General features: G+C 42.1%; 1 protein-coding gene across 6 annotated transcripts in view; it reads right to left on the bottom strand.

The window, feature by feature from the left end:
* The window catches only part of LOC311600411 (BEN domain-containing protein 5), a 1156253-nt gene that overhangs the window by 86088 nt on the left and 1058073 nt on the right, over positions 1-12092 (bottom strand). For all 6 annotated transcript variants that reach the window (XM_084787055.1, XM_084787054.1, XM_084787050.1 and 3 more), the window contains one exon: positions 420-531. In XM_084787055.1, the coding sequence (XP_084643181.1) occupies positions 420-531 (112 nt within the window). The remainder of the gene's footprint in view (positions 1-419; positions 532-12092) is intronic.

The raw sequence follows: 12092 nt of genomic DNA, 5'->3' as shown, positions 1-12092 counted from the left end.
GGAGTCACCAGGTGCGACACATGGCAGCCATATTTCCTCTCTGTGGAGCAGGCCAGTCTACACTCTTCACGTGCATTATATACCACTGGTATTCCATTAAATTCTCTATTTTTATGCTAATTCAAGCTTCATTTCTTTGACTTTTCATCCAGCAGCCTTGACAAATAAGATGTGCTCCGTTGTATTCCCATTACTTCCTGATACTACCAAAATCGAGCCAATATTTATGATTAGTGGGGAGAAGAAAGGAGTCAGAGACAGCACTGGGTCTGTAAAATTCAGACACGAACACGCTTAGCGTATTCCTGATTTTGCTCATGCAACCCCAATTAAAGCTGCCTGAGGACTTCCCCCATGCAATCTTCCATTCCCAGATGTGCCCATTAGCCAGCAGCTGCTGAGGGCGTCCAGCTACTCACTGGGTCATTGTACATCTTGATGATGAGCTGTTTTACTCCATGCAGGGTGGGGTGGGCCCATGGAGAGGGATCCAGCCAGTGACGATTCAGGTCAAAACCCATCAGGGAGCACCTAGACCAAGTCCAAAGTAAGAGTCAGCATAGATGGGACAAGGTGCACTTTCCACATACGCAGTACAGTGAAGAGAGCAAGAATTGTAAACAGTTTATTAATTTCATGCTATCAATATCAATAATCCCAAACTTATAGAAGACACTGAATTACAGAGAGATTAAAAAATACTTCCATGGTGCAGTCTCGCTTTGATACTTATGAACATTCAACAGTGCAGGTGAAAGAAATTCTCAGGCCCGAACCTCTGGCATCCCCGAGTGTATCCATTACTCCTTTGTGTTTTATACCTATTGCTAATCTATTGTCTCCAAAATGTACCAACATTTAAAAATCACTTCTATAGATAGTGCCTGAGCTTGGTGGTCTTCTTGTCTCCATTCTTGCCTCCTTCCTCTCCAGTCTTTCACACGATGACCAGATCTCCATATTACATAAGTCATATCTCTCCTCTGTGGCAATGGCTTCCTGTTACCTTGGGTATAAAATCCTAGGTCTTCACAATAGGCTAGAGATCCCACGTCATCTAGCACATTAGCCTTTTTGGTCTCAGCTGCTTCCACCATTCTGTCTTGCTGCTTTGTACCAGCTACTGTCCCTCTCATGTTCTTCCACCACAGTAGGCATGCCCTTCCTCAAGGACAGTGCCAGGCTGTTCTTTCACCCAGATGCTTCTTCTCCAGATCCCTGAGTGACTCACTCTCTTGCTTATTTCGGTCTTGGCTCCAGTGTCACCTGGAGAATGCTGCCTACCTAAATTACCTCCTCCACACCCTCCCTTAATCATGCCACTGGGGCAAGTATAATTATGACCTTGGTTTGCTACCTTTCCCATCTCTTGTTCCCCTTAAGTAAGGGCACATTCTCCAGGCTCTCCTATGCCTTCATACAGCATGCACCCTCTCCGGGATAGACCAGGCTACAGAACAACTTCCAATACCATTGTGTTCGCTCAGACTTCAACTAATCTCTGTGTCTTTGTCTAGTCTATCATGTTGGCACCAGAGCGAGTCTCCTCCACTGACCTGACTATTTTGTTTTATTTGTTTCTTTATTTTTATTCACTTTACATCCCTTTCACAGCCTCCTCCATCCTCTCCTTGCAGCCCCTCCTTCTCACCCTCTTACCTCTTTCCCCTCAGAAAAGGGAGCCTCCCCCACCAACTCACCCCAGCACATCAAGTCACATGAGGACTAAACACATCTTCTTTCCACTGAGGCCCAACAAGGCAGCCCAGCTAGGGGAAAGTGATCCAAAGCAGGCGACAGAGACCATGTCAGAGACAGCCTCTGCTCTAATTGCTAGGGGACCCTCATGAAAACCAAATTGCCTATCTTGGTTTCTTATCAAGAGTCACCTGTGGCTGCCAATTGCAATTAGATCTTTGTGAATGTTTATCCATGCTCAAATTGATGTTATCCGTACCCCATCACCTCTCTTTGCCCTAGAATGGTCATCCTTTTCCTTCCCTGGCCTCCTGCTTCTTTAGTGTGACATAGTTTCCCATCTTATGTTTCCTTTCTATTTTCCAAGAGCAGTAAAATTTTACCTTCTCTCTGCTTATAAATTGACATTCCCACCTATCACTCTACTTGAAAAAAATAAAGACTACTGGAGACCTTCATCTCCTTTAAGATAATTGAGAAGGGCATGGGATGGGAGAGACAATGATTTCTTTCTATCCTTTAAGATAAGCACATGAGGAGCATAACCAATGCTTTGTTACACTCAGAGCTGGAGAGACACATGGACAAAGACCTCAGTAAGAGGAAGCCATGTGAGTTGGCCTTTGTAGAGGGAGAGAAGGTTTTCTCAACATCGAGGAGGATGGAAAGAAATGTGTAGGTCAGAAAAGGAATGTGAGGGAATCAAGAACAGTTTGCTTTGACTGGATAACACAGCATGTGGTAAGCTAATGGGGGAATCCACCGAAGGAGGTGGGGTGAAATGGGAAGACCACTGAATGCCTGGCAAGCGTTTTGACTGTATTTTGTTTCCTCTTGCTTTAGTTAGACCAACCAAGTGTTGATGTTGGCCTCTGACAAAGAAGCAAGAAAGAGAGACCCTTAAAGCTGTTATAACATCATCCTCGCCAAAAGATAATGTGATATTAACTAATATCCTGAGAGCTAAGTACTTTACTAAGTACTAATGTTTTATCTAAATTAATCCTAACAGCAATCCTATGAGGGCAGGCTGGTATTATTCGCTATTGACTAACTATAAAATCCCTTGTTAAAAGTAATTTATTTTTATTATATGTGCATTGGTGTTTTGCCTGCATATTTATCTATATGAGGGTGTCAAATTCCCTGGAACTGTAGTTACAGACAGGTGTGAACTGCCATGTGGGTGCTGGGAATTGGAACCTGGGTCCTCTAAAAGAGCAGTCAGTGCTCTTAACTGCTGAGCCATTTCTCTATTCCCTCGCCCCCCCCCCCAATCACATATGGTTCTTAATATAAAAAGTAGAAAATTAAAATTCCCCTTCTATCATAAGGCATTGCAGGCTTGATCTTGTAAGGGTCTTGTGTAGTAGTGTGGATACAATGTGAAGAGTCATGCTGTATTCAGAGGATGACTTTCAACCACATTTTTAAAAATAAAAAACAGCAGTGAACCCACCCAAGCCTGGGCATTTTTAGTTGGGAGATTCTCATTTTTGTGTTAGTTCCCTTGCTCGCACACATATTTGGGTTGTTTGGATCCTTTTGATTTAATTTTGATAGTTCATAAGTGTCTAGAAGCTTATTCATTTCTTTAGATTTTCCACATTATTTGAACATGGGCTTTTAAAGCATGAGGTAGTGACCTTCTGGGTGACGGTGGAAGCTGTTGTGGTGACTTTGTTCGCACCTCTCATTTGATTAATTTGTGTTTCCCCTACCTTTCAGCTACTTTGGCTGAAGGTTTGTCATTCTTGATTATCTTTTCAAAAGAATCAGCTCTTTGTTTTGAAGAATTGTTGCAATATTCTTTTTATTTCCATCTCATTAACTTATATCTTGGTGTTTTATTTCTTTCCATCTATGGATTCAGTGGTTGGCTTGTTCTTCTTTCTCTAAGACCACGAGGAACATCACCAGATTATCTACTTGAGATTTCTCTGGTTTTGTTTTCAATGTGTATACTAGTAGCTATAAATCTCTTTCTTAGAACTGCTTACAATGTATTCTGTAGATTGTTATGTTTTATGTTTTAATTTTCATTCAGTTCTAGGGATGTTGAGCTTTTTCTCCTGAAACAATTATGTGAGCTGTTCCATAGCTTTGCTCGACACTTATTTATAATTTTATCCCACAGTGATCAAATAGGATGCAAGAAATTCTTCCAGTGTTTGTGCCACCATTAAAGATTTGCTTTGTATCCTAAAATGTGATCTCTTTTAGCAAAAGAAACTTGAGCATATGAGCAGAATGGTTATTCTTTTTTGGAGGGTATTCTTTTTTAAATTACTTTTTATTATTTACTTCTTTTTTAAACACATATATTTGTATGTGTTACACATATATGAAATAAACTACATACAGCAAGAAGAACCACGAAACCATTAGCAATTATATAAATGTTACATTCATATTGTTTTGGCTATTTGTATTTGGCAAATTTGAAGAAAACATCTTTCCTATCTTGATGAGTGTAAAATTCTGAATGAAAATCAATATCTACCTTATCTTATCTCTATCAACTTAAAACATCTTTCTAGACCTAAAAAACACATTAATCCCTAAACAACTAAGCTTAATTAAGTAAGACTAAACTATCTGGTCTTCAATCCCATCAGAGACTTGAGAAGGAATAAAACTTAATTATCTGAGTAAACCAGAAAGTGCAGTTTAGCAGCTTCCAAAATGAGAAAATGTCAGAGACAGTTAGCTGCCTGAACAGTTCACCCAAAACTCTCTATAACGTTGGAGCATCATCTTCAGCTTTCTGGCCCAATATATCTGACAGACATATTTATGAGGCAGGAACTATTGAGGACTTGCTTACCCTGCCTTGGCAGAGTTTGGCCATCAACTCTGCCTGTATCCAAGCTTGCCTGTTTTAGGCAGACATGAGACCATTATTCCCAGTGGCTGGTTTGCCAAATTTGAAGCCATCTTCATAAGAAGGTTCTTTGATGCTCATTATCTTCCTTGAGGTAAGCTGGGTGTTGTCAGGAGTTAACCTGTATTCTCTTGTAAGTTTGAAGTCTACTTTGTTAGATATTAGCATATATCAATAATACTCCTGCTTACTTTCCAGTTCTATTTGCTTGAAATACCTATTCCCATACATTTCTCTCTTTAGTCTTTTTTCGATTATATTGTTTTCAAAAAAGAAAGTATCTACTAAGAGTCTTGATCTAGTATAGTTGCTATCATAAATTGTTGCCCATACAATTCTTAGTATCCTCATCTGCCATATTGCAATTCTCAAAAACAAAGACAGACAAAAAAATGCCCAGTCCCTTGATAAACAGCTGGTAGAATTGGCTGTCCAGCTTTAAATAAAACCCATGCTCAAGCAGGGAGTAACCAGCTTAGAATAAACTCTTTAAGTAAACTGAGGAAGGGAAACTGGCTTAGTGAACAAGGATGAGTTAAGTGAAATGCAGTAATTCATCGCCGTTGTATTGAGAACCTTTGGACAAACAAGGTCCTGGTAGCTAGTGTGGTTGATACAGTGCTTGAGAGTGGGTGTCTCAGCGCTCAAGAATTTAGAAAGTAACAGGAGAAAGATGAGGTCCTTATTTATATCCGTTTGTATCTCACAACACTGTTGTGGGGATTAAGTGAGGAAAAGCATATAACAGACCTAGGTTCCGGCACATAATGGTACCGCAAACTGGTGCTGTTGGTGTTTTTATTATTATACTTTGTTATTCTATAATATGTTATTATGAGTGGGGTTGACTATTGTCTTTGCATTCCATAGGAGGCTGAAGTGGGCAGCTGTGATCAGAGAAGACCTATTATCTCTTCCTTCAGTCTAAGAATCAAGAAGCTACGAGTTCAAATCTACACTCTGTTCCCCCTTAAGTAATAGGCATTTGTCTATATTTTTTGAGAAAATAACCAGCATCTAAACCTATTATTATGTGAGGGATGATGTGGGGTAAACTTGCTCATCAATATTACAAGCTAACAAAATAATGGCAGTACTGTCACCCACTGTAGAAGCCACATAAATCCATCCCCTGCCCCCTTTTACTTTATGTGTATGGGTGTTTTGCCTGCATGTCTGTATGTGTACCACTTCCACACCTGGTACCCAGAATGAGGCTGTCAGATGCCCTAAAACTAGAGTTACAAATGGTTGTAAGCCACTGTGTGGGTACTGGGAATTGAACTTGGAATCTGTGGATGAACAGCCAGTGATTTTAACCACTGAGCCGTTTCTTCAGCCTCTTCAGTCCTTCTTCTTTGTGACTTGAAGCCAGAGCAGCAGCAGCAGCAGCAAGGAACCCAGACTTGAGCAGTAGCCACTTGTGTCTAGGATTTGGAGCTAGGTGATACAAGGCAGCTGGAAATGCCTGGTGCAGCAGAACAAGGGCATCTCAATCCTGCCTGCTAATGCATTTCACACACACACACACACACACACACACACACAGACACACAGACACACACAGACACACACACACACCAAAGTTATATGTATTGTAAAGTTAGTCCTCATGGCATTTGAATGTTGGGCCTTCGTGGGGTGGGAGTAATTATGAGTAGATAACATCACAGTATTGAAACTTCAAGCATCATTAGCAATTTTATAAGGACCAGTGACCCAAGCCAGCATTGCTGTTGTCTCCCCAGACTTTTCACCCCCAGAGCCGTGAGCCAAACAAATGTGGATTCTTAGTAAATCACCTAACCTTCCGTGTGCTGTTACAGACGCAGAAAATAGACAAAGATATTACCCTGCAGGGCTACTCTGTTAATTCTTCGTTTTTCAAGCCTGAACTCCGGCTTCTGTTTGGTGCTTAAAGCCCTTCCCTATAAGTTCTTTATCTGTTTAAGGAGCTGGAGATGGTCTTTACTACCTTAACTGAATGTATCCCTAATCATCTAGCCCTTTGGCCTAATTTATTGGAAATTCTAGAAAGATCCTGAACTCCCTAGTGTCTAGCCACCAAGCAGATGGATCACCTGAGTGTTCTGAGCACCAAGATCTCTCAGCCCCTTAGTGGACATCTAATAATTTGGCAAGGAACACACCCTTAGTAACAGTACTTGCTGTAGCCATTGCTCTACAGTGCTGCCTAGCTGCGTGCCTGTTCTCTGTTCTCCTTAGTGCCACACTCGAGCTGCCAGCTTGCTCTAGGATACGTCTAGGCCCTGGAACCCGCAGCCCACTACTCTACCTCATCTTAGACAGCTCTATTCCGATATTTTATCAGAGATTTCTCACATCAGTCTCAGCTCCAGCCCAGGAACTGCACAGAACAGCAAGACTGTATGGTGGAGCCTGCGGTCTCTGGGACTCATAACTGGGCTTAAGTTTTGGCTGCCTGCCATATCAGCTATGACCTTTTTAAAGTGTCTTTTTTAATTACCCCTTTGAGCTTCTGTTTTATCGTAGGTGTAATGAGGATAACAACCCCGACCTTCTGGATTTTGTATATGAACTAAATGTCCCAGTAGAACCCTCAGAACAGAGTGAATTAGAACAAATGATGGCTAGTGACAACAGTGGCCACGGTGATAACTGTAGCATCATTGATATGATCTAAACTTAAATGTTACCTCCTTCAGGAGGTGTGGGAGTGATTTCCACTCCTGACACATATGGCTTAGCTGCTTTCCCTTTGTCCCTACTGCAACATTGATTCCCAGCAGAGTGACATCACAAGACATAGTCAGTGTTGACTCTACTCTATTGGGTCATAAATTGCCAGTATTTTTTGTGCCTGACAAGGAGCTTGCATTGTGATAAACACTGAAGAAATAATTATTGAATGGACATTTCCAATCTTGTGTGGTATAACTCTGATGAACCCAGACGATGTAGGTGGGTTCTATTTCCCAAGTAATAGTGTTAAGGGCCACAGAAGACAAGCTACACAGCAACACCATGCAGGGCCTGGACTGGAGTGCAATCCTGGTCCCGACCCCACGGTCCTACTTTTTTTAGTCGTGCTGCTTCCAGAATGTTTGATTCAGAAAAGTTAGATTCAAAACTGAATAAAGAGGCAAGAGATATAGCTGCAGGGTACGCACCACCCTCTGCTGACCTCCATGAACACCTACGCACGCATGGTATACATGCACAAGGGTACACCGCATCCACACAAATTTTAAAAACAAAACAAAAAGAAAACCTGGAAGAGCAGCACCAGAGTTCAGAGGTCTTGACAGATCCACTCCCTCCCTAGCTCACCTGCTTAGTGAAAATAGAGTGATTGTGACTTGAAAGGCAACTTCTGTCCTCATCAACCCTACAGTGCCTTAGAAGGCAGAGCATGCGACCCCTGTGGCCTTAGTGACCTTCTTCAGGAAGCTGAACCTGCGTGGGTATTTTTTGAGCTGACTTTTGAGGAGTTTTTCAGTGGAAATCAGTGTCCTAGCAGTTGCATGTTTCCAGAGCAAAATATCTTAATAAAGATGCACCAGACCTGGCTTGGGAATAGGGGTGCCAGACCCACCTCTGCTGCTTCTGTCATCATGGGAAAGTCACCTCCTGTCTCTGAATTCTAAGTTCTTTGTAAACTAAGAAAGTTATACTTCCCTCATGGAAGTCCCTTTCATAACAAGATTCTAAAATATCAATAATGGAGCTTTAGCTCCAGAGTCAGGGATCTTGAAGGGAGTAACTATTTCCAGTAAAGTTTATTTAAAGTACAAAGATTTCTATTAAAGGAATCAGGTCGGCACCATCTGTTTCTTTTATTTCTTTCTTTTGTTTGTTTTAATGAAAGCTTCTTTTTAAATTTACATTTGTTTATGTGTGATGTATGTGGTGTGTTATATACATGTAATGTGTGTCTCTGTGCATGTAATGTATGTGTGTGTGCTGTATATGATATATGTGTCACAGCATGAATGTGGAGGTCAGAGGACAACTTTGTGGAGTTTACTTTCTTTCCCCAGCTTTACATGTGTTCTGGGGACTGAAGTTAAGTTTTCAGGCTGGCACATCAAGCACCTTTATGGTCTGAGTCCTCTTTCTGGCTGACACAATTTTTTAAAAAAAGCTTTCAGATGGGCACTACTGTCTTAACATTGGTTGTGTGCATTTCTCAAGACTGGAGAGTTTTGTGGAACTCAAAACTGGGAGACAGAGTGCAAGAGAGTATTCCAGATAGAAAACGTGACGGTGCAGAGATAGGAAGTCTGCGCATTTCTAAGTGACTATTGCTTGGTGTGTTCTGCTGTGTCTCTTGCAGGCTTGGCAGTAAAGGCTGGTGGTGTAGTCTCTGTTCTGGATCAAGAAGCCAGTGCCTGAAGCTAAGGTGATAAAGAAGATGACCTCTCAGTCCTCCAGTTGCCAGCTTTGAGTCCCAGGATGAAAATCCTGGGTCTCTTCGGTGCTCTTCTACTCTTGTTATTTTTAATATTATTTTCTTCATGAGTTCAGAATTAAGACCTATCTGTTCTGACATAGGGGCTATTAATGGTACCAGTGGGAAAAATAGACGATATTGGAACAATCCTAGCAATAAAAATATACAAAGGGCAGGCGACTACACTCTACATCATTTCTTCCTGCTGAGTTGGAAGTGCTATTAAGTATCTTTTTCTTTCTTCTTCCAAACTATGAGTTGTATGAGGACAAGGAAAATGTCTAAGTCCTTGGAGTGATGTCACTCTCCAATCCAACATAATCTACTCCGGAGCGACAAGAGGTTTCGGTAGATGTACTGGGTGAATGAAAAGACTCATACGTGCATGAGCCAGTGCTCGGTGGGTCTATAAACATGCCTAGGGAATCCCTTACATGGAGCCATGGGTGATGTAACAGTGTTCCAGCCAGCAACGGGCTTCGCTGCTGCCTTTGTTTGTATGAGTACACTCTAGAATGCTTGCACCCTGGAAACCTCCCCTAATAACCCATTTTTCAGACCAGATCCTTCTTGTGGGGTGCTACATTGGTCACAGTTTGAAAAATACATGTATCTGTTAAATAGTGAACACATCCACAGTAGTCAAGTGACACAGGTATTACTTAACCTTGTTTACAACCAAGGGAAGAAAATCCAAGACGTGTTTGGCCTTAAGAAGGGTACCGGATGACTAGAATAGACAGTTGGATTCAAAGCAGATCTTGTTGATGCCACACTGGCCCACAGCCTGGCTTCTAGGTCCCACTGTCTATCTGTGTGAGACTGTATGATCTGTGAAAGGAACACTGTGCTACTTATTTGTCTCTTCCTGTGCTGCTCACTTCCTGCTTTGTCCAATGGCAGAAGCATGTTGGTTCCAAAGTAGCAAATAAGCAACAGTTCCATCTCCGGAAGGACACCGTGCCTCCTCCTTGTTGCAGTGATGGCAGCCAGAGGGAGAGCAGTGATTTCGATGCCCCTCCTTATGCTTTCCTTTGCATTCCTTTTTAAAAGATAGAGAAAAAGGCAGTGTAGTGGCTCCAGATCAGTTTTCTGAACACCGTGAGGCTGAATACTCTCCTGGGAGCCTTGACTTTGACAAGCAGAGATGTATGGGACATGCATGAAATTGTTCGCCAAACACAGCAGTTTTTCAGCATTACCAATGAGTTGTATTGGATTAAGTATATTTGCACCAAAAGCAAAATAAATATTGCTTTATTTAATGCCACAAAAGGTTGGGATTCAATTGCCCTTGGCCTGAGGCACTTTCTAGCTCTATTGATTGGTCAGTGTCAGAATGCCAGACAATCAGTCATCCACAGCCCCTGCAAAGTGCTTAGCATGTGGACTGCGCTCTGCTCTGCTCCAGATAAATGCAGCGCCCTTTATGCCAAATATGAATAATCATAACACATCCAGTCATCATCTCACCAAGGTATTAGAGCATTTTCCTCCCATCTCTTCATAGATTATCATATCAGGGAGACATTGTGATCAGCATCGTTGTGCTGCATAGTTTTATGTCAACTTGACACATAACAAAGTCATCTGAGAGGAAGGAATCTCGACTAAGAAAATGCCTTCCTAAGACTGAGCTGTAGGCAAACCTGCCGGGCATTTTCTTAGTAATTAATTGGGTAGAGGCCCAGCCCACTGTGAGTGTTGCCATCCCTGGGATGGTGGTCCTGGTTTCTATAAGAAATCAGGCTGAGGAAACCCTGGGGACCAAGTCAGTAAGCAGCATCCTTCCATGGCCTCTGCATCAGCTCCTGTCTCCAGGTTTCTGCACTGCATGCGTTCCTGTCCTGACTTCCTTTGATGATGAACAGTGCTGTGGAAGTGTAAGCCAGATAAATCTTTTCCTTCTCCACTTGCTTTTTGGTTATGGAGTTTCATCACAACAATAGACACCCTAACTGAGACAATAGTGAAGACTTCAGAATCCTCAGAAGATGGATAAGAACGTGGCTTTCAAAATGGGAAAAATGTAGTTTTAAGTTCTAGGTCTTCCACTAAGGGGGTTTGTGACAAATTCATCTGTTTGTTTAAAAAAACTTCAAAAGGCTAGAAGGAGAGGATATGTTCTTCACTCCCACTGAGCCCCAGTGCTGGCAGAGCCTACACAACTGATGCTCGGATGGCTAAGGAGCTTGCAGTCGTCCAACAAGGACAGGTGACAGAGGTAGGACTTGAACCTAGTCCAGCAGCTTGGAGCTTAAGCTCCCAGCCTTTATTTGACTCTTTTGAAGTATTCTTGGGACTCAGGGGTGACCTCAATAGATTGTCTCCCTGGCAGAAGGATGATGCTGAGTGCAACAATCTTATTTTAAATGAATCTTTATTACTTCCTTGAGACTTTCATATTCTGCATTTTGATAATATTGACACTGCTTCTCTTCCTAACTCCTCCCCAGTTCCCCTTTACCTCCCCCCCTCAACTTCATGCACTATGGTTTTACACCCCCAACATCTTGTTTTTAAATAAGAAAACTAATTTCCAAATAAGAAACTAGTATGAGGGTATCTGTCTGTATATGAATTGTTAAAAGGTGCTCCCTTCATGCCCGACAAGCTACAAACTGAAGTCTATTTTAGGTGGGTGATACACAACAATAGTGACAAAGTAGTAAGATTTTGATCTGGGAGTAGAGTCTCAGCTTCCCCCTCCCCCAACAAGAACCTTTGTGCAGTGTACAAACCACATTCCATATGAGTCCTTATGCTCCACTGCCTAGTACCAAAACCGGGACCTTAGCTTCTTGCCTCTGAGTTTCAGCAAGATGTTCATTCTTCAACAGTGACCTTTTAGTGACTTGGGAAAAGGGGCTACTTAGATAATATCTGGAAAAGGGGTTTTCTCCAGCCACAGACTTTCAGGGGCACTTTCACCAACCACTTACTCCCAGTTGGCAAGAAAAAGCTTTGCTGGTGGGCATGGCAGAATGTATCCTCCAACATAACAGCAATCACTGTCATCATCAGAGTAGTGACAGCTTGACAGAGACTCTCAGTGTTGGGTCTGTTGGTGTTCCA

The sequence above is a fragment of the Acomys minous genome (genome assembly GCF_964271855.1).
Source record: "Acomys minous genome assembly, chromosome: 6".
NCBI classification, from domain to species: domain Eukaryota; kingdom Metazoa; phylum Chordata; class Mammalia; order Rodentia; family Muridae; genus Acomys; species Acomys minous.
Note: the sequence above shows the minus strand (reverse complement) of the source record. Positions and strands in the feature narration are given on the sequence as shown.